Raw genomic sequence first — 22,551 nt, forward strand, 5'->3', positions numbered from 1 at the left:
GATTTTTTAGATATATGCAATTTTTCATGAAATTGGATAAAATATGCAAAAAATGCATAGATATGCACTTTGCATATTTTCCGCCCTCTAATCATGACCATTCCAGGGGCGCTCTATCAAAATGTTCCCTATCAATGGCCATTTAACGATCATTGTGATCGAAAAAAAAATATAATTTCCAGAAAATAGCTGTTCTCAAAATAGGAAATAAAATATTTTAATCAGTGTTGGAGATGAAATTGCTGAAAAGCATAAAATTTTGGTCAAATCTTGCGCCTAAATATCTGACAATAAAATTTCGCTTTCTGAGCCAAAACTGCTCGAATTTTCTCACACATGTTGTTACCACCTGGAATTTTATATTGTTAATTGATTTTGAGATATACAATCTTCTACGGTTAAAGTTCAGTTCTAGTTTTTTAAAATTAGGAATTTCTGCTAAAACCCAATGAAAAAACGTCTAGTTTCGACACTCTCGAGCAAAATGGCTTTTGCGACTAGTGAACTATTTGGAGTCGTTTCGAAAATATGCAAGAAGTCGTTATTCGGGCATTTAGAGGCGTAGAAGTGATCAAATCCTTAATATTTTAAAATAAAATATTTGAGACAAAAGTTGCAATTTCCTTAATAAAAATAGTTGAATTGAAGCATTAATCATTAAGATTTATGATTCCAACCAATCCACACCGCTGCAAATAGTCAGTATTTACATATTCATTTTTTTCCAAAAACAGCTCAGAAACACTTTGATTTATATTAATAAGCTTTGAACTTTCGAGCCTCTGAGGGTTGGGTTACTGCTCATTACAAAAAGTTGAACCAAATCAACCTTGTATTTGTATCTTCTGTCCATAACGATTGTACGTGATATATTTTGTACTGTTTTATTATATTTATTTTATTTTTCACTATTGTTGACTGTACTGTACGTACTTTATGTTGTAGTATTTTGTTTTGTTTTTTTACTCACTTTGTCCATAAAATTTGTGAATTTTTCCGTGGCAATAAAGCATATTTTGATTTGATTTGATTTGAAATCATAACACTTTCAACTTTCATGTGCAGTTCTAAATCTTCTAAAATGCGACCAGAAGAGTGTCTTTACGTCCCAATTACTTGGATGTATAAATAATGCAAAAACTAGCTGAAAACTGATATAGTTTTTACACCCGTTGCTTTATAAAAGCAGCATAAAATATGCCTAAAATAAAAATTATTTTCAGATAGTGCTGACTGCAAGCAATGCCCCAAAGTACTCTCCGAAGTAGAGCATATTGACGACGAAGCGGACGCCGCAGGAATCAATTTTGTTAAAATCGACGACAAATCTTTGTCTAAAGAATATGGTAACATCTTTATTTCGAAGTAATGAAGCTTGTTTATTAACGAATTAAAAACTCTTAGGAGTGTTTGCTCTACCGGCAATTTTATTCTTCAAAATGGGTTCCAAGGACCCAGTTATCTATGCAGGTGATCTGTATGACGAACAGCAAATCCTGCAATGGCTGTTGACGCAAAAGGATCCTTCGGGAGAAATTATTGAAGCGTCAGAAGGCAGCGAACTGATAAGACTAATCGACACTGAAGATGCATTGGCGGTCTATTTTTGTAAGTAACCTTTGGAGATAAAATGAAAATTTACTTGACATTTTCATGAAAATTCTAATCTATTACTTATTTAGAGTAGTGCAATTAGTCACAGTTGAAGCACATATTTGTGTGAATTTTCGTTTCCACATACTCTAAAAACACAAAACAATAATAACGCAATAGCAATTTGTTAGTAAATACGACGCCACACAGCTTAAACAGTATGGAAAAATAATATTTCCAAAATGACACACTAATTACGTACTTACCAGCATTCTAATCTAGGTAACATAGAAATTAAACCAGTTAACACATTTTAGTGATTTTGTGAACGCTTAGCTTTGTATGCTAATAAACTTACAGGGAACAAGACTTTGTGCGGTTTGTGTGATGCTGAAGCCGAGCTACATAAATCTAAGAAAACTACCAAAAAGCAGGAAAAAGCTGACGGCTTAGAAGAAGAATCTTCGGAATTATACGGTACCAATTTTCTTCAAAATTTTACCCTTTACCAAATTAGAGGTATCCTAAAAGTGACGATGGAGCGAAGATCATTGTATATAATGCTTTTTTGTAGACTCAACATCGATTGAAAAATTGCTTAATCCTTTGCTTGTTTAACAGCGAATAAGTTTTATTTGTGGTTTCACACTAATCGGGAATCAGTTTACGGTTTAAACAGCGAAAATAGTGCATATTCTGTGCATAACATTTTGTTTTTATTGCTTCTCATTGTTCGGATTTAGTTTAGAATTTGTTATTATTATAGTTAATCTCTCGAACTTTCTATAGAAGCTCGCCAGTATGTGGTAGATACGCAATTGAACCCGCTAATAATTAAATGAGTTCGGACAGATATAATTTAAACACTGAATAAGAATGTTTTACATATTTGCAGTATAACAGGGTGCCTTGAGAGTTTTTTAAGAGAGCCTTTTAAGAGCCTTTTAAGACAACATTTTATCTGATTAAAAAAGAATTGATCTGCTATTTTCTGCACAATAGTGTATTCTACCTAAGAGGAAAAACGTCCTCTTGACCCAATGATTCTTAATCGTGATAGTATACACATTAGGGTTGCAGAAGAAATTTAGCATTTTTTTGTTTATTTAAAATACTGAAAACTTTACATATACTTGTAGAAACGAGTCAGAAAAACACATTTCTGTAAATTATAACAAAAAACATTTTGCATAAAAAAAATCCAAATCGATACTTAAATTTATTTAAAAAATGTCACTGAGCAAGGGACATAATCTGTTAATAGAAAAAACGGTGACAAAAATTTAAGTGTATTTATCAAAATAGTATTAAATAAAGGCAATATAATATGGGACTTTAAACGGCGATTATTTTACAAATTTACAATAATTCTAGTTTGAATTATAAGAGTTTAACAATTACAAGCATATAGAAACTTATTTCGCACCTACACTCAACTGAAATTAAATAAGCAAACATTTTGCATTTATCTCAACATTTAGTTATATTCTCAGATGAATTTTTGAAAACTTGGGTTGGCTGGAAATCAACCCAATTGATTGGGTCAGAATTTATACATCAATAACTTACTAAGAAAGCATCGACAGGTGAACTATTGAAAAAATTTTTAATTTATTTTTTACCATACTACTTCACACAATTTAGATAAACTCAATAACTCGCATAATTTCAGAAAGTTGTTAAATATTTTGATTTACTAATGTTTAGAATATTTGTGAATTTATATAAAGTGATCGCTTTCCTGAGGTTAAGACGCATCGATTCTCATACCAACTCCTTAAGTTCTTGTCGTAAGCAAGTTCCTGTATCTATTAAAACCTTTTTGTATATATTTGTTCGCATCAGAAACCGTTTTTCAGATACAAACTGCACAAATAGAATTTACGTTTTTTAATATATTTTTTGTTCTTTCAGAAGGACTCACAAAATTTGCTAACCCAAACAGAAACATAATTTATAAGTAAACTGTCGGTTAAAGAAAACTACAAGAAACTTTTTATTAAAATCGAATAATTTGCCTCGGAAATTTTCTAAATCTTCAGAACGTGAACTTTTCTCATATTCTTTATTAATATTACGTTTAGTAAACCATATTTAGGACATGAAATTTATAGAAAACAAGGAAGTTGACAAAAACTGTCTTAACCGCATATTTTGTACAAATCTGAGATAAAGACGATGTAAAATTAAATTAGATTTGTTGCACAGCGTAAATCGGTTATAATTCATTCGCGTTTAAAAACAGCAGATCATTTTTTTACTGAATACCTTCGAAAAGGTGAATATCCAAGCAATATCTTTAATACAAAACACGTATTGTTACTGACTCATAATCGGTAAAATTTCAGTCGAATTTTCCAAGGGGTTTCAGCAATAACTGTAAATGTTTTTTTTTATTACAATGTAAAATTTTTTTTTACACGTTGCAAATTTGAAACTACGCACTTTTAAAAAATATTTTGTTAATCAAATTAGTTGAACTATAATAACCGTCTAGACATTGATTTAGGAATCACCCTGCATAATTTGTGTATCCGAGATACATATTTATTTGAAGTTGTATGCGATTTTTATCAACCCAAACAGGCCAAAGTATCTAATGAGAAACGCATTTCCTGCGACCTCATAAATGCCTATTTAATTTCTAACCGAAAAATCAATAAACCGACCAAGAGCTTAAAACCTGATTCAAATTTCTTGATCCTATCAGTGTATTCTACCGACTATCGCAAACTTGTTGACGAATAATCAAACTTTTCTTGATGTACCACTATTTAAACACCTCCCTTTATACTAACCAAAAGCTTATGTAAAAAATTATAGCTGTCCGAACGCTTATCCCCCATTGTTCTACCAATTTCCACTCTCTTCAGTGTCTTTACTCAAAATGCATTTTACACTAGATAGCGACGAATGTGAACAATGCTCCAAAATCCTGGAAGAGCTTGAAAACATTGATGACGACTGTGAAAGGCACGGGATTAAATTCGTAAAAACCAACGATCTGCGAATAGCTGAACAATATGGAGCGACCGATTTTCCAGTTTTGATGTATTTTGAACAAAGCATAGGTGGAGTGTTTGAAGGTAACTATCCATGAGGATCTGATTTAAAAAATATAGGTTTTTTCCATTTCATTCAAAAATTTGCCTCGCATAGGCGATTTGGAGGAGGAGGAAGAAGTGCTTCAATGGCTAATTCAGCAAAGAACTGAAGATCGAATTGAGCTGATTACCAGGGTCATGTTGGAGCGGATGGTTGAAGATACTCAGTATCTAGCGGTGTATTTTTACAAGACAAATTGCCACATTTGCGAACAAATTTTGGAAGAACTGGAGCAAATCGATGACGAGTGCGACGTTTACGGTATCCATTTGGTTCGCATACAGGATCCACAGTTGGCCAAAAGGTTTACAGACTGCGATTTCTACGGACTGGGACTAATGAATATTTCGTTAATTCCAGATACAGTATTAAAACTTTTCCAGCTTTGGTGTACTTTAGAAACGGAAATCCTCTTCTCTTTGAGGGAGATCTTCAAAACGAGCAGAGCGTATTGGAATGGTTGGTCGACGATGATAACAGAGAATTAGCTGACGAAATCGAGTCAGTTAATGAAAGAATGCTGATACGTCTATTGAGCGAATCCCCATTCTTGGCTGTATTCTTCTGTAAGCCACAAGCATGCACTTGATTTTTTACGTAAATAATTTGACTTGCGGATGTTCACAGACGATGAAGATTGTCCAGAATGCGAAGAAATTTTGGAGAATTTGGAGCAAATCGATGGCGAAGCCGACCTGTTTGGAATCGACTTTGTGAAAATTTGCAGCGCTCAAGCTGCAGCTGATCAAGGCCTCCATACCCTACCCGCTCTAATGTATTTTAGAAAGAAAAAACCTATGGTATGATGAAGACCAACGCAAAATCTTTAACCGATTTTTCTATTGATGATTGACGTCCAACAGGTATATGAAGGCGACTTAACACAAGCTGACATGGTGTTGGACTGGCTCACGTCGCAGGATGTGTTCGAAATTAAAAATGAGATCGAGGAAGTTAATAAGAAGATGTTGGAGAAACTGCTGGAAGAGAACGAGTTTGTCACTGTATTTTTCTGTAAGTTGCAGATACAGTCTGTAACAATGATTTAAGTTACCAAACCCATTTCGTTTATTAAATAATTGCAAATACATATTCAGCTAAATTACTCACTATATACATTATGGTTTAGATGAAATAAATTCCGAAGAATCTCGAGTGATCATGGACAAATTGGAGAACATCGACAGTGAAACCGATAACTTCGATATAACATTCGTTAAAATGGCAGATGCTCGTTATGCGAGAAAATGGGGCGTCACCAACTTGCCCGCAATAGTCTACTTCCGAAGAAGATTTCCCAGCATTTACCGGGGCGACTTACATTCCGAAAAAGACGTTCTCGAATGGCTTCGGAAAAACCGGTGAGTTGCCCAAGCACAATTTTTCTTCAGCTACTGTTGCTCATGTTGATTCTGCTTCAGATACCGGCAACCAGAACTCAACATCTTTATGTACGCTCTATTGGCTATCGGAGTGGCCTTTGTAATCTACACAGCTTTTCTCCTTCAGTGCTTTAAAACGCCAACAGCAAACGCACTTGTACCGCATCACCCGAAACAAAGTTAGGGTAGTTAGTGTGAATGAGAGTTGGGAGCAAGTGTATGGTTGCGGCTGATGGGTGAAAAGGTGCATGATGACTTACCCAAATGGATTGCAAATGAGGAACTCTTGTCTGGTAATTGGCAGATTCTATAGGATATTGTTTAATGAAGATGTTGACTATTAGGAATATTTCGCATATTTTTAGCAAAACATAGCGCTCGTTGATTTTTATTTTAATTTAGGAAAACCCGAAATTTTTTGATATTTAAAGCAAAACTGGGACATTTCATTAAATAACCTGTAAAATTTGCAGCAAAGCCAGGTTTTAAGTTCACATCGTAAGCTAGTCAAAGACTATTTCAATCCATTCAAAGCATGTCAAGATAGGCAACATTTTTCTGAAAAAACTCCAAACTGGTTTAATTCACACTGCTCGTCTTTACCTAGAATTTGTTCGACTTTTCCAACTAGAACCACATTAAGATTATTCACCATTCTCCGGTATAATTCGATTGAAAAATCACCCCTATCCTATTTACCACCCAAATAAATATAAATCATATTGTAAAGTGTGCTGCAAGAGCGCATTTTGCCTTCGGACCAAACGCATGTGTTCTACAAAATAACATAAGAAACGAGAGCTCATCTGAAATATAGTACTCATTCATCCACGTATAATAAGCATTTTTTTATTTTTTATTTGTTTTTGACTGTTCTTTGTATATCATTCCCAAAATGTAAGGACAGTGGCGGGAAGCGTAAAATATAGATCGTTGTTTTTTGTTCGTTGTGAAAACATTTTCGGCGTTTTGGTTTGTGACGATATGTACATATTGTAAATAAAGGGAAATTTATATATAAGAAATCACAGTTTTTTTGGGGGGCATTATAACGAAAACTGATTGTTGGATAAACATTGTTAAACCGAATAGGGACACATATGAATAATACTTTTTAGAGGAAAAAACAAAATGTGGAGAAGTTGGTAATAAGCCTAAATAAAAATTAAAAATAGAGCTTTATTATGGTAAACTAATCTTAGTTGAATATTAGCATAAAGCAAAAATTGGTAACATATAACAACAAACAAATAAAATATCAACGGCCTATTCTATGAAAGGGCAATAGGACAGGCATCAGATCTGCAATATTCGACTTAGACGAAATAAAACGCTTCTATTTTCCAACAAACTAGCCTAGTTAATATGGATGGCTCTGATCTTTGAACGAAAGTGAAGATTCAAACCTCCAAACTGGAAATCATCCCTATAACCTCAGCCAGATTTGCTGTGGTATTGAACACCTTGCTCAGCACAGATCTGCACTTATCTTCTGCCTCTATTTCTCTGGATAACTCACGTGCTCTTGCAACAATTTGTGAGGGTAATCCTGCTAGCCTGGCCGCGTTAAATCCGAAAGATTTGGGACAGCGGCCTTCTGCCAGCTTGTACAACAGAGTAACTGACTCTTCGGTTTCATTATTGTCGTTTTCCACCAAACAAGCCTAAAAATGCATATTTTTAGCTAGTTCAGATTAGTTAGAATAACATGAAAGTCCTACCATATGTCCTAGTTGTACTTCCGGGTTACCCACGAAATTATCCACAAGTGTATGATAGTGAGTAGAAAACAATGTTCTGCACTTCATGTCCATCAGTTTCTTCACGTAAGCTGTGGCTATGGCATTTCCTAAGCAAAACGTTTGCTTGAATACTCACTTAAAACAATTATATTTACACGCCTTACCATCATGTGTGGATGTGCCTCTTCCCAGTTCATCGATAATAAGTAACGACTCTTTTGAGGCATGCTTTAAAATTGTTGAAGCTTCGCTCAATTCAACAAAGAATGTCGATTCGCCTCTGACTATATCGTCCGAAGCTCCCAATCGAGTGAACACTCTGTCTATCAAACTCAGGGAACACTGTGTGGCCGGAACAAAACTTCCCTGCAAGTACAGCCAATTTATGAACACACATTTGGAAATTTTATTCTGTCACTAAACTTACCATTTGGGCCATAATGCAAATGATGGACACTTGCCTCATAAGAGTGGATTTACCGCCCATATTAGGGCCAGTAAGCAGTAAGAGAGGAGCTTGATTATCGGTACCCATAAAAGTGTCGTTAGGGACAAAATTTTCAATGTTTTTGGCGCAGGGATGTTTTCCATTTTCAATAGAAATTAAAGGCTAAAAATTAAATTAAATTAATCATTGGATAAAGATTCTAGTAGAACTTACCTGTGCTGAGAATGGGAGTACATTTGGCTTACAAATATCATCGGAGAAGGACGACGCGTATTCTGCAAGAGAACATAGAAGATCCAACATGGACAGACAGTGAATGACCTGTTGCCATTGATCATACCTGAAAAGCGGTAAATAGTCAACAGTAATCCATCTTCCTCTAGCAAGTAGTAGAATCAATTCAACTGAGTATATTAAACTAATTGCACAAATTTAATATATTTTAAGATGAAAGCACAATATTATACAATAAAAAGTTGAGATAGAAACGATCGAGTAAATATTCAACATGAGAGACAAAAGTCACCCAATCTATGAACATCAACAAAAATATTAAAAACGCACAAAATTAGACCACTCATTAAGCTGAATATAAATAAATGTTGAACGACTGCTTAGTGGACTGTGTGCCATGATAACTTAAGCGCTTACAGTCAATGTACTGACTAAAATTCAAGTTTGTGTGGATGAAAATACTAATAAATAATTTTAAGAAAAGGGTTAACTACCAAAAGAGTTGAGCTTCCGCGGTCATCGTTGTATTGGAGTATTGGATTTGAACTAAAAAAGCGTAATTGTTAAATAATTTGAAAAAAAAATTGAAAAACATTGTTGTCATCCTTCTGATCTAGTTTTTTGCAAATATCTCAGTTATTAATAAGAATTAAACTTTTTTACTAATTTTCTTCTGCAGCATCACAGAAAGCGTTTGCTTTTAAGAGGGTCGCTTTACCCAGGTAAAAACGTTAAAACTGAAAGCGGTTGAAAAAAAATGAAACAAAATAATAAAAAACCACCGAGCGACGCGGCAAACATAAACTGAAATCAAACAGCTATGTAAAAGCGCATAACAAATGGCACACGATGTTTTTATTTTAGGGGCCAATACGATGTGAATATTGTACAAGTACAATGCAAAATTAGTGAATCCAAAAATGTACAATGTTTTACAATTACAAAAAAAAACGAATTTTGACTACATCGACTCCGTTTCGGTGTGATAAATAAAAATAAGTATATGTAATCTGCTTACCTTTCGCTAAACTTCTCAAATATTCTTCTATTCAAGTCCAAGACAATTTTGGTCCGTTCGGCTTCGGCTTTTAACATCTTGTGTAGTAAATCCTAATAATAGGAACATCTCATTAGCAAATTAAACAAAAAATCAATAGTCGGTTTTACCCTTGTTCTGTTAGTAGAAAACCTTTTGACCGGCTTGCCTCCTTTCCTCTGAGATTCCAATTGATAATTGCCATCGGCCCTACTGGTTCTATTCTCTGGTACTTCCAACTGGAACCTAACAGAAAATGAAAATGGCAAACAATTTCAAACTGTACTACAATGTTACCTTTTTTTATCCGTTCCGAAATAACTGAGTTGGCAACCAAAATGCTTAGACTGTTCCTTCAAGTAATCCCCTAGTTCTTTGTTTATTTCTTCGATGGCATTTTCGGCGTCATCATAATCTTGATCGACGCCTCGTTTAGGTATAATCGTGCCTTCTTTCTCTGCCGAAGTATGGTCAAACGCTTGCTAAAAAATTACGGAAACACAACTAATTTATTGAGAAAACTGCCAATGTAACTTACCTTAAAAAACTCTAACGTTTCTTTCAAATCAACGTTCATTCCATTTGGAGCAAACTGGGTAATCTTTCGCAATAAGCGTGATTCGCATCCTGAAAATACATCAGAAATGCATATTTACAACTCACACGATTTCACACAACTTTACCCTTAAAAATGCCAGCAATTTCCTGGGACGCTTCAAAACCCCTCAGAGTTTTTAAAAGGTCGATGATTTTTCGTTTTGAGTAAGTTTTGGCCTCATACAATATAGCCCGACCATCTGGGTGATTTGTGGAGCAAAACTTGTTCCCATAAGTGTGTATTCTAGAAAAATATAATGTGTATTCAACGAGTTTATCACAGCGCGTAAGAGGCGGACTTAAATAATAAAATTACTTACTTGGCAACTTGCCGCTCCAAATCGGGCATTGTTTTTAAGACCTCTTGGCACGCCTTCAGTTTCTGAGGATTTTCAAATAATTCTTTTACAGCATCCAATCTGAGATTAATCTTCTCTACATTGCAAAGAGGCCGACATATCCAAAGCGGCAGCAGTCTGTAATTTCGACATTTTCTATGTATTTTCGTGGAAATAATAGAAGTACGTGATTACGTACCTCTTACCAAACGGAGTTTTGCAAAAATCTAGAGTTTTCTGTAACGTGCCTTTGCCTCCAAGCAAACTCAGATTATTAATCGTAGTAGAATCTAGTACCATGTAATCGCGTTCAACATGTTTATGTTCTGAGCTACTCTTCAAATTAACCGGTTCATACTTTTCAAACAGCCTCATTGAAAACAGTTGTATGTCCAAATGGGAATGCTTTAAAAACCAATGGATTGCTCCTAATGACCTTAGCGCAAGTTCATATTGTGACTTGGGGTTACCTAATAAAAAAATCAGCAATTAAAATAAGTCGGGAATGAGGGAAATCTTAACGTTATAATCTTACATTCTTCGGCAAATTCCTGAAATGCTTCGGGCCATTCGAATGCTCCCTCTTTATTCTTAAAGTAGCATTCCGAAAACAAGGTTTCCAGTGTGGCAGCGGCGGTATAAAACTGGGACTTAGATGCCATTGTCTCTTGCATAACGTCCTTTAGGTGCGTACTTAGTAGATGTTTAAACGGACCATAGTTTGATCCTCTTTCAGTTAAAATCTAAAATTGAAAACCACTAAATACCGTCTAGTAACAGTATAATATTTTCCTGTCCTTACCAAACCAGGAGTGTACTCGGCAAAAAGCGCCAATAATTTAGAGCAATGCTTATCATCATTAAACTCTGATATGTGGAAAGTACCAATGGATGTTTCTATGAAACAAACACCAAATCTGCTCGAGTTATCAGTGTTTAGCTAAAATTTTTACAAAGCATACCTTTACGTTTCTTGCGTTGAATGTTAACTAGAACCCACCTTTACAGCTACCGCATACAAATATGTTCCAATTTCAGATCTAGCTTCAGGCATTTGAGCTCCATAGATACACGATGCCTTTGTGGTAACTTGACAAATCTCTCTTGCAACTACTTTATCAAATTTTGTAGTTTTCTTCAGTTGCTTACAACTAAAAAAAATCCGATTCGATGTGTGTTTCAAGAAATTCATCTTGACGGTCTTACCGTTCGTTCATCATTTCAGGAGTTTCCGTTTGCTCAACTCTAGCTACTTTAAAGCCCTTATCAATCAACGTCGTAGCCATCTTACCATATGCACTTTCTGGAAACCCGGAATGTGCAAACTCCCCCTGAAAATTTCACAACATTGTTACTAGATTCATCCCAAAGTCCCTAGCACTATACTCATTAAAAGCTAGAAATAATAAATTGCAGAAGATCCGATTCATAGCAGAAAGCACTGACCTTCATATAGGAAAAGCCCAATTGCTGCACCCCAACTACAGCGTCCATATGATACAACTCATAAAATTTCCCCACTTTAAAAAATAGAACTGCGTCCATATTTTCGCTCTTCAATATCCACCACTGTCGCATGGCTGGAGTGAGCGAATCTAGATAATCTTTGGGCACATAAATCGTTCGTGGATCATAATTAGGATCAGAGGGAGGCCTTTAAAACACAACGTGAAATAACATTATATTAAAATGTTTGCTAATTCAAATCAGAATTTTCTTTTGCTGTTTGGCGAAATCAGCAATTGCACGGTACAGATGAAATAATTATTTTTTTAATGGGGAATGTGTGACGCTAAAATGGCAACAGAGTTTTTCAAACTGCTTACCTTCTTTGAGCATCTCTTATTTTGTCAGGCTTTAAAAATGGAAGAGTATCGTGTAACCATCCAGAATCCAGACTGGTCTCTCCGCCAGCTTTATTTTTTGCTTTCTTAACTTTGCTGTCGGCAACGTTCTCTGTCTTTAGTTCTACATTCTCGTCTGTTTTGGTATAACCAAATGAAGTCATTAACGAGTCTTTTGATGAACTGGATTTACTTGTCCTTTTGGTGGAATCAGCAGCTTTCTGTTCTCGAGATTCTTCACTTGAGGAGCAATCATCTTCGCCTGAAGGTTCCTCACTAGACGATTCATATTTCTGCTTCTTAGCAGGCAGTTTTACAAGTTTAGCTATTTTTCGTTTATTTGGAGACTCATTTTCTGGTTCTGAATCACTATCAATTAGGGCAGCTCGGCGGCGCTTTGCAGTGAACTTAATTTCCTCATCACTATCTAGACAAAAACATATTAAAATGGCAAAATTATATTTCGTTTTCTATACAGGCACAACCGGAAGCAAGCCGAACAGATCACCAAAAAATTGTAATCTTAACAGAGGTTTTAACTGTATTTTGATGAAGTTTTTATGAAGTAACAGGTTTTTACAGTACTGAGAAGTTCTTATTATTATGAAGGCTTTCACGGCCGGTTAAATCACATTTAGGAATGTTTTCCGGGCTTTGAAGCCGTGGTCTATGGAAAACATTTCTAAATGTGAGTTCTTATTATTATCCCATCGAGTTCTGTGTGTATCGGTTGTTTTTCCTTTTTAATTATTGGGATGGTGCTATTTTTCCCTTTTGCTTTAGGTTTGACTGAATCGACATAAATTGGAAATTGCTGTCTTGGGGCAAACAACAATTTCCCATCATTATAACTGCACAGCATAATAAAACTATGAGACAATCTTTGCACAAGAATTATATAAAAAAATACTTAAAAATTTGAATAGTTTTCTATCTATTGCATTACTCAGTCAAAACAATTTAATATTATTCTAAAAAATTTCTACTAATTTAAGTTTTTCAGTCTTTACACGACCATTGGCTGTAAAAGTTTCCCACAAACCTAGCAAAAGACTCATCCGATAAATCGTGTGAAAATGAAGATACGTATTCCGCCGCTCTTAATAATGAGAGCAAAAAGAAGCATTGGAAAGTTATGCATCTTGTATCTGCCATGTAGACAGCCTCCACAAATATAAACATGCTCAAACACTTATTAAACTCTAGTAACTAACTGACTCAAAAGCTTGTACATATTTAAAAAATGTTGCATCAAAAAGTCTATTTACCCATGATTGCAGATGAGTGGGAACGTGAAACTTGTCTTTGAAAATATTGCGTCACTTTCTTTTTCTTTTTTGTTTGTTTCTTTCACAAAATTGCCAACAATAAATAAATTGAAATCGACCTGCAAAGTCAAGCAATGACTCATCTAAGGGACGATTATATCATCATAAAACATCGATATGGTCTGAGTTTCTTCGAAAAATTGAATAGAATTGAATTGAATTGATTTCAGTTTGTTACGGGCACCGATCGAAATAGGTCGTCGGTTCTTTGTGTCTTGCCGGGATACAATTTGGTGCGTAGCTACTAGGGCGAGTGCGGTAGATTATCCTGCCCTTAACTTAATTTTAATTACAGGATTTAGTGCAAGTTTTCAATTCAATTCAAGTATAGTGTGTGCTTTTGGACGATTAATGGGTGCAAAATGGATGGGGCGCCAGCTTCCGGAAAGCTGGTAAGAACAAACGTTTTTTTTTTTAGAAGCAACTGAAGCTTGATGGCATCTACGTTTTTCTGTCTTTTCTTTGGTAATTTTTAATAATTAGGTTTTCATTACAACATTTCTATTATACTAAAGAATATTTTTCTTTCTATGTAGGTGGCACTAGGCAGCTTCGGTAAGTGTTTTTTGCCTTTGCCCCTGGTTACCATGTAAGAGTAGAACCTCTGGTAGAGCGTTTAGTCCCATATTGTTGACTTATTGTATTTTATGGCATCGTTACATGTAAAAATTATTCGATGAGGAACGACGAGGGAGTTTCTGGATTCTCGATTGGGTTTTTAATGTTTTTTTTCTGTGAAATTAAGTTAAAGTCACATATTATACGTTAACGCGAAAAGTTTTCTACAGTAGACTGTTTTTATATGAACACTTACAGTCTACTCTCTTATACTCAGAAAAATATGCCTTGGTTGCTTTTGCTGCGAATAACACTTTTTATTGTCGCGTTACGTAAGTTGCTTTATTTATTGGTGTCTTTTGACATTTATGTTATTTTACTCAGTTTTTTCAGCATTAAATTTTCCGCAGTAAACTTTTTTCATATAAACCTTCAAAATTAAATATAACATAAAGGTGCTTTGTTGCCAACCCACTTTGGATTGTTTCCGAAATAAAGATATCAACATGTATGTATAGCGTTTTTCTGTTGTAACTTAAACTTTTTGCAATTCACAAAAGTAAAAATAACCCAGAATGCAGACCAAAGTGCCTAAAGGTAGGTGGGACTTGTTTATTGCTTTGTGATGGTCCAGCAGATAGCTCCCTTATAGGTCTACGTATTTGAATTTAGCTGTTTTTCCTAATTGAACACTCTAAACATATTATTTTTGCGCTAGGAAATACCAGCGGCCGGAAGCCGTTCGACTATTTAATTTTTTCCCATCTAGCGGCTTTTATGGGCATGAGTCGTCCAGCTCAAGATTACAATCAGACTAATTTATTATCTAGTGGGTAGTAGGTATTTTCTATATTGCAACATTTATGCTGCTCATGTGTATGTACAGGTTTGCGTATTTTCTGTAGCATCGAGCGCAGTTTATAGGTATTATGGTTTTTGCAATATTTAAAGTGCTGTTTTTGTGGAAATTTTAATGCGGTTTCGGTCAATTTTTCAACATTAAATAGTCAAGCTTTCGCTTTCCAGTTCATTTAATTTTCTGATCACTATCGAGCAAAAAATACATATACCTGCTAAATAGTAAATTCGGTAATTCATATTTTGTCTTGCACACGGGAAACTCACAGGTACTTTTAAATTGCATTTATTTCGATTTTATATTAAAACAGAAGTTATTGCAGCAGGAGGCAAATACAACATAGGTATAACCAAGAAGTCGTAATCTTAACACATGTTTTAACTGTAATGAATATTTACACAGTAACATGCTTATACAATAATGAAGTTACTTATAAACTTACCATCTTTTTTTGGGCCTGCCGGTCGGTTTTCGTTTCTAGTGGTTGGAGTAGTGTCTTTTGAACTACTTTTGATGCCACTTTCCACATTTGCTTTGGGAGTTACTGGTGTTTTCGGAGATGAAAAATAGTTAAATAGTGTATTTGATTGAGTCGGTTTCTTAGACATGATAATTTTGCTTATAACAAATTGTTTATACAATAAACACACAAGAACATCAACAATATCTCTAAACCGCCAAAAACGACATTAATTTGATTCTTGACTTGACATTTAGTCTTCTTCTTCCTTGAATTCAAATATGCGGGCGTGGTTCGTTAAACCGCACCCTATTTGTTAAATTCGCAATAAGGGAGATTATCAGAAATATCACTAACACTTCTAATGTTTAGTTTTACCTTACTGGATATTTCAAGATACCAAATATAATAAATAAAACACGTATATGCAGTTAAGTGTTTATCAATATTTCCATGATTTAATTTAAAGATAAATAATAAATTACATCAATTGCGTGAATTAATTCAGTTAACAGCAGTAAACTTTGTGATTATTATAAATATATTCAGACAAGCTCAATTTAACAGCCTCTCGTGATTTTTATTAATGGTACCTCAATTTTCGACTATTTTACACTGGCTAAAACTGAAGTAAGGTAGCTATCAGAGTCGGATATAACTTCCAAAAGACCTGCAAACAATTACAAACTTCAACATTTAATTCAATAAAAATAAAAATTAATTAAGGAAGGTTTAAAACATGTACCAATAAAAGAATGGATAAATAATTTAAAAAAAGTCTGTTGCCGTAATGCACTTTAAACAACGACTGTTAATACATAGTTAACATTATTATTTGAGCTCATAGCTTAGCATCTAATAAAAAAATAAGAAATTAAAAAAATGAGTAATTGATCTAAGAACCGTTTTGATATATGAACAGAAAATAGTCGAACAGTAAACACAAACACAAAACAGTAAACACGAGAAAAATTAAACTGAAGATAAATTAACTTACCAACGACATCGCAAAATTCACCAAAAGAAGTACAGGGCAACAACTCTTCTGTGTAGTAACTTAATAATTTCTCTGAATTTTTAATTAAAGCTTCATCATTATGCCGAATATAATCAGCTAGATTTGCCGGCCATTGCTCAAATTCACCCTCGACATCCTAAGAAATAAATCGATTAAATAAAACCTAATTTTTATGCCATGTAGATGATAACCTACCTTAAAGAAATATTTATAAATAGCATCTATCAATCCAAAAAATACTAAATAAGGCTTATAAACACTGTAGTCTTTGACAGATTTATCACTAAGACCTGTTCCAGGTCCACTCGGTTGAACGAATCTAGTTTGAGCTATCGCTAACAATCTGAAAAATCACATTTATTTACCAAACGAAGTCTTATTATTCTGCAATAATTTACCTGGACAAGTGCGCGTATCGGTCTTTTTCCCATTCATTTTTGCTCTTCAGAAAAACAGCCATTGTTGCCATGTAGAGAGGACCATCTGCTTGATAGGCTAAATCCGCTGTAATATCGTTTGTAGTGTAACTTGAAAGTGCGCCAAATTCTCTCGAGTAAACCCTTGTCCTGGAAATAAATTAATCAACATGTTAAAAAGCTTGTCTTATTAATTGTATGGTAATAACGTGTTAATGACCCGACAGAACTTACGTGTTGATGACATACAGCCCTACATGAATCAGATAAGGCACCATATGCATGTTGCTTTGAGGTCCTCCACCGCCAGTATCTTCATGGAACGATTTTTCTTGGGCAAAACGCAGCATGAGCAATTTCAAGTCGTGAATCGTAGTTCCATGCAAAATATCACTAAAACACATTCAATTAATAGGCTTAAATAAATTATAAAATGGGCGATATGAAATACTTCAGAGAAAATAAGTTGGAAAATTTAAAATATAAAAATTAAATTCGTTTTATTTTTTAATTACCAGCACAAATCTGCGTTAATTGGAGTGGCTACGCAATAATAACTACAATCTTACGCCATACTGAATGAGTACAACGTTGAAAATTTTTAATTTTAATAATTGAAAACTCAATAACAATTAGATTTTTGAAGTTACAATAGAATCTACACAAACGAATTATTTTCCAATAAAAAAACACAAAAACAATGAAAACTGATTGAACTTGTGAAAGTTTCAATCATTTTCAATGGTCAAATGCGATGTAAGCTTTTAAGAATGTTTACTCTGTGGAAGAATTTCCCTTAAACAATTTGGAATCGTGTCGGTTAATATACAACTTACCGATGGTTCGTGCTTTCTTGCAAATAAGTGTTATGCCGGGCAAGGCAGCTCGCAAAAGCAGATTCAGGCACCTGAGGACCCCATAACGGCAGAAGGCCATTGCATTTGGTATTCGCATTTTGTAGAGCAGCAGACTCCCATTCGTCTCGAGCTCTAGCCAAACGTACAGCCGACATGTGGCAATCGATGTGCACCACATTAAAGTGGGTGACAGTGTAATAGCCTAAAATATTACGTTCAAATTAAAAACCTTTTTGCGTGCAGCGAAAGGCAGTAAAACTTACCACCAGTTTTGCGCTGCTTGACTTCGAATTCTTCTACGTTACATCGTTTCGTGAAGGTGTAAATACCCAAAACTTTTGTGGGTTGATATTTGTATCCTTCCCTGCAGATACAACACACCAATCCAGATTCCTCACCCAATTCCTCAATTTGTTGTAAAATGGTCGATTTTGCAGTAACCTGAAATCAATTTTTATCCTCTATTTGAAATGTATTTAGGGTTTACACCTAAAATTATTAATGTATAACGTGCTCTGATTTCACGCAAAACTGTGTAAAAAGTCGTTTTTAATAACTGTTTATGTAAATATTAGTTACATAGTTAAACAACGCAATACGTAAGAATAACTTAACGCAGAAAAGTTGACCCTAGATTAAGTGGTGCTTTTTCAAATTATTGTTTTGTTGTGCTTCGAATTGGTAAAACACGCAGTAAGAGTACATAAAAATAATTGGGAACCTCATAAAAAAGAAGAAAACCTAAAATGCTTACGTTTATCAATGTTTAATTGCCTAAAAGAACATTGAGACGTTCATTGTGTGAAATGAAGACGATCTGCAGAATCATCGTCAAAAAACAAATGTTTCTGAAAAATTGGGAAAAATCAAATGATTGACTATAATGAAGCTCGCTGTGAAATTGTTCTTTTGTAATAGTCATATTTCGATGAAACAACAGAGTTCATCCGCTTTGGGCCCGAAAAAAAAACCGAAAATTTTAGTGAGGAAAAGTGGCGATTTAGTGATACTTGGATCGAAGTGAAAATTCCGGGCTAAACTGTTTCGAACCAATCGACATTTCGGATTATTAGCTTTCTATTCATCTATCATTTAATTGTATTGTGCATAACGTAAATACCTGTCCCTTATCATTGGTTCTCATCCCTAATTGTCCTAATTGTTTTTCCCTCATGGCCATTGCCAGTCGTTTCTTCTCGGATCGTGTGAACTCTCGGACCTAAAGATTCAAATTTAAGTATAATTATGACCATACCCAAGCATTCGCAACTGTACCTCTTCGATTTGCTTAGCAACTGCTGGATTGGTGCATAAAGCCTCTAGCAGATTTTCAGCTAGTGATCCTACATGTTCATCCGAAGAAACTTGTTCTAAACGGTGAATAATTGGTATGGTGTCAGCTCTGGATATTTCGAGTTGGGTGTTTTCGTGACTGTGTGCCAGGCCAGTTAGGAACCTTTAATAAATACAATTAGACAAATTTGAGGAGATTTACTTGTTTAGAGTACCGTAGGATATATTTGAGAGCAGGTTTTGAGATAAAGTCTTTCAGTTCGTCGCTGTCGGTTCTCAGTAGTGTGGGTTTAACACATGGTGCATGAATGCATATATATTCCAAAGCTTCTTTAACTATATTAAACGACAGTATGTAATCCTTTAAAGTATTGCCGATTGCGTTTCTTTCAATGTTGTTGGTCAACATGCAAAACATTTCCAGCTTTTGTTGATCTTCAGTTGTGTGGTCGCTATCGTACCTGAAAACGAATCGATATTTTATTTGCTTGAATAAGCAGATATTCGCTGTGGTCCCTTACGAATTAAATGTGATTACGTCCTTAAAATGTTCCAACAATGTATCCATTTTGTTCTGGTTTCCGTAGACCAAGGCGGCAAGAACTCGAGTCAAGTGACCAAGAACAGCAGTGTTGTTTCTTACTGAGGGATGTGACTAAAGAATAGCGATAAATAATAGCATTAAATTTCGTCAGTAAACATTCAACTTTCATACCGTAAATGAGAGCAAAGATGTTACATATTCACTTCCACCAAAGGTTACGGACAGCTCCTCAAAAACGTCTAACGGTTTGCTTGTTGCTTTGGCCATCAACGTTTCTATGATCTCAAGCAGTTGTTCGATTACGGCAGATTGACTAAATGAAACACACTCATAAAGAAACCTGATTTGCAACAAAAATCGGTATTTACCTAGACTCAGTGGCGCTTTCTAAACATAACTGTAGTACTCTCAAAAAGGCTTCGACGGCTCCTAAAGCCGGCTCGATCAGGACTTCCTGGCATTTGTTCACTTTAATGCTCAGCCTGAATAACTTCAGCAATACCTAAAAACATGTAGTATAGCAGATATTATTCATGTAAAACTTAGGTGTAGTCACCTGTAAAAGCGGTTTGGCTCGCCAGGCATTCTGAATGGAGCCCAATCTGGCAACCATAACTTTCAAACCTCCACAATCAGCTAACACGTTTGCCATTTTATAAACTTCTTCATTATCTACAGCGCTCTGGCCTTTGTTGTCCAATGTCTCTATAAATTCCTCAGTGGCATCGCCTAACAGACCTCTGAAGCAAATAGTAAATAATTAAATAACGATTGGGCTGGGTTCATGTATATAAATCACCTCATTCTGTATACAACTCTCATTGCATCATGATCACCGCCCTCTGAGAGCCAAATCTTCTTGTACACATCTTTTACAGGTAAGTCCAAACTCATGATTTTGTTGTTAACCAGCAGTTCCATGCCGTTGTCATCTTCGAGAAGCGCCACAAGTTCACAGTCTTGACATATTTTATTCTTAACATCCCGCATAAGTGGGCCCAGTCCGGCTTCGGTACTAGAATAGGGATTTCCCAACATCCGTCCTAAAATATCAAAAATGTTACTTGATGTATAATTCAAGTTGTAACCAGAACAACCTTGCAAGAAATCTTCTTGCTGCGGATCTTTCTCCAGTGTAAGGAAGAACTCTCCAATGTCGTTTTCTTCTGGATATATTATGGAGCACAGTCTTTCGAATATAAATACGGGTGTGAGAATATCTTGAAAACTGTACCGCTCCACTGTTTTGATGCAAATCGACATAAAAGCTTTGGTTTCTTCTTCGGTGCCTGAAAATATTTTTAGGACTCACGAGTTACAAACGCAAAACATAATGAGACAGTCAAAAGCTACTAAAAATTGCACCAAATTACCAACCTGTTGTCATTTCCTCTAACAATTCCAGCAGTTTTTCCTGAGTTTCATCGATCAGTCTAGTCCTTTGCACGACTAGTCGCCTTAATGATAGATATCCATTCAAAACAGCACCTGATGTCGTCAAATTAATACCGAATTCTTCAAATTTATTGTTAGCATTATATTTACCAACAAGCCGGGACTTGTATTGCCTTCTGATTGCAACATTTCCCAGAAAACCGGCCAATAGATCTGTTAGCTGATTGAGAGCGTAGCCTTGTGCCAAGTCTGATGTAAGAGTAGTCGCTTCCAGTCTATGCAACTGCTCTATCTCGTGTGTCATTAAATTGGCCAGAACCAATGGCAAACCCTATTGGGTTAAGAACAAATTGAATTTTGAGTGGAAATTGCATACAATACAAGATAGTTTGGTTCGCAAAAATTAACCTTTGTGATTTTAGTGTTTCGCGTTTTAACGTTTTAAAAAAAGTGCACTCATGGGGTTGTTTTTGTAATGAAATCGATTTAGATTTATCGTTTTCACTTAAAACACGAAAAAATCGGAACATGCAATTAAATAGTACATCCCTCAAATAGGATGTTTGCAATAGCACAATTCGAACAAAGTTGGCACATTCTGAGAACAAAACTAACCTGTATGGTTAAGTACTGCTTCCAGGGAGAGTCCTGTATAAGATGTTGATACAGTTGTAAAAATTCAGCTGATGATTCCCCAGCATCTGATAACTTGGACAAGAAGCAAGTGAGAAGTGTTACGACTTCTTTCTTTCTTTCGTAGTTGCTGCACATCATTTCTATTATGCTGCAAGCCACGATCCTGGCCTGGCGGGAACTCCTGTTGAATAAGACGATTTCCATCCAAGATGCGGAGGCAGTCAGACCTAGGCGGTTGGTTGCTTTCATTTTTTTCACTCGGTGTCTCCATTTTCTGGAGTATTTTTCGGCCAGGAATTGACTGTGAATGTCGTCTTTCGATGAGGCAGCTGTTTGGCTGTTGGATTCAGATGGACGAAGCAACCGGGCTTTCCATGCTATTTAGGCAAAAAGTACATTTAGAAGTTTGAATAAAATATTATAGTTTTGATAAATTTAATCTATTGTCGTAGATTTCCCCATGCGCTCGAATTTCCACTTTTCGTGACCGGCTTAATCTTGCAGTTCCTAAAAGCTGTAATGTGAAGAAAAATTCTAAAAAAACTTGCACATCAGAACTAGCACTAATCCCAGCTTGTCGGGGAAGATCGCATCCGGTGCAATCGACCAATTGTTAGTTTTGGGAGACAAACCCGACAAAAATAATGTATAGATACGGACAAAAAAATAATACAAATTTTTCGATAGATTCAAATTGAAGTGCATTTGAATAGTACACTTTTACCTGTAAACGAATGTCCAGGCGCTTTGTTAAGGAACTTGCGAACTTCGGCTGGAGCTTGTAAAGGCATCAGCTTCTGAGTACTTTTTCCCGCATTGGATTTTTCTTTAGATTTTTTGCTTCCCCCGCCATTAGATGTATTGGCGG

General features: G+C 35.3%; 3 protein-coding genes across 6 annotated transcripts in view; 1 reads left to right on the forward strand and 2 right to left on the reverse strand.

Annotated features, from left to right (window-relative positions):
- Nucleotides 1-7,105, forward strand: part of LOC109543133 — a 33,096-nt gene extending 25,991 nt beyond the window's left edge. For 2 of the 4 annotated variants that reach the window (XM_019912680.2, XM_019912681.2), the window contains 10 exons: nt 1,224-1,346; nt 1,405-1,608; nt 1,954-2,070; nt 4,497-4,679; nt 4,753-5,002; nt 5,059-5,264; nt 5,326-5,498; nt 5,562-5,712; nt 5,828-6,059; nt 6,120-7,105. In XM_019912680.2, coding sequence (XP_019768239.2) covers nt 1,224-1,346; nt 1,405-1,608; nt 1,954-2,070; nt 4,497-4,679; nt 4,753-5,002; nt 5,059-5,264; nt 5,326-5,498; nt 5,562-5,712; nt 5,828-6,059; nt 6,120-6,264 — 1,784 coding nt within the window. In that variant the 3' untranslated portion in view covers nt 6,265-7,105. The remainder of the gene's footprint in view (nt 1-1,223; nt 1,347-1,404; nt 1,609-1,953; nt 2,071-4,496; nt 4,680-4,752; nt 5,003-5,058; nt 5,265-5,325; nt 5,499-5,561; nt 5,713-5,827; nt 6,060-6,119) is intronic. The other 2 variants (XM_019912682.2, XM_019912683.2) reach the window with 1 other exon arrangement.
- Nucleotides 7,106-7,239: 134 nt separating this feature from the next.
- On the reverse strand, nt 7,240-15,762 carry LOC109543134 (probable DNA mismatch repair protein Msh6). The gene is made up of 19 exons (XM_019912684.2): nt 15,507-15,762; nt 12,302-12,746; nt 11,922-12,129; nt 11,682-11,806; nt 11,476-11,626; nt 11,278-11,415; nt 11,011-11,218; nt 10,675-10,945; nt 10,458-10,613; nt 10,224-10,381; nt 10,079-10,167; nt 9,838-10,022; nt 9,672-9,786; nt 9,523-9,614; nt 8,484-8,610; nt 8,250-8,432; nt 7,987-8,188; nt 7,802-7,929; nt 7,240-7,744 (listed from the first exon to the last, which is right to left on the reverse strand). The coding sequence occupies exons 1-19, from the start codon at nt 15,670-15,672 to the stop codon at nt 7,481-7,483; spliced, it is 3,411 nt and encodes a 1,136-aa protein (XP_019768243.2). The 5' UTR covers nt 15,673-15,762; the 3' UTR covers nt 7,240-7,480.
- A 188-nt stretch (nt 15,763-15,950) lies between these two features.
- Nucleotides 15,951-22,551, reverse strand: part of LOC109543137 (E3 ubiquitin-protein ligase UBR4) — a 30,800-nt gene continuing 24,199 nt past the window's right edge. Inside the window, 20 exon segments of the mRNA XM_048668293.1 lie at nt 15,951-16,194; nt 16,522-16,678; nt 16,738-16,885; nt 16,941-17,108; nt 17,193-17,351; nt 17,795-18,017; nt 18,079-18,256; nt 18,936-19,034; nt 19,091-19,271; nt 19,324-19,569; nt 19,630-19,763; nt 19,824-19,965; nt 20,021-20,154; nt 20,209-20,392; nt 20,452-20,695; nt 20,750-20,941; nt 21,030-21,140; nt 21,198-21,378; nt 21,663-22,060; nt 22,408-22,551. Of these exon segments, the coding sequence (XP_048524250.1) occupies nt 16,130-16,194; nt 16,522-16,678; nt 16,738-16,885; nt 16,941-17,108; nt 17,193-17,351; nt 17,795-18,017; nt 18,079-18,256; nt 18,936-19,034; nt 19,091-19,271; nt 19,324-19,569; nt 19,630-19,763; nt 19,824-19,965; nt 20,021-20,154; nt 20,209-20,392; nt 20,452-20,695; nt 20,750-20,941; nt 21,030-21,140; nt 21,198-21,378; nt 21,663-22,060; nt 22,408-22,551 (3,488 nt within the window). The 3' untranslated portion in view covers nt 15,951-16,129.

The sequence above is a fragment of the Dendroctonus ponderosae genome, unplaced genomic scaffold (genome assembly GCF_020466585.1).
Source record: "Dendroctonus ponderosae isolate FM_Combo_2020 unplaced genomic scaffold, Dpon_F_20191213v2 Dpon_F_20191213_7, whole genome shotgun sequence".
Taxonomy (NCBI): Eukaryota; Metazoa; Arthropoda; class Insecta; order Coleoptera; family Curculionidae; genus Dendroctonus; species Dendroctonus ponderosae.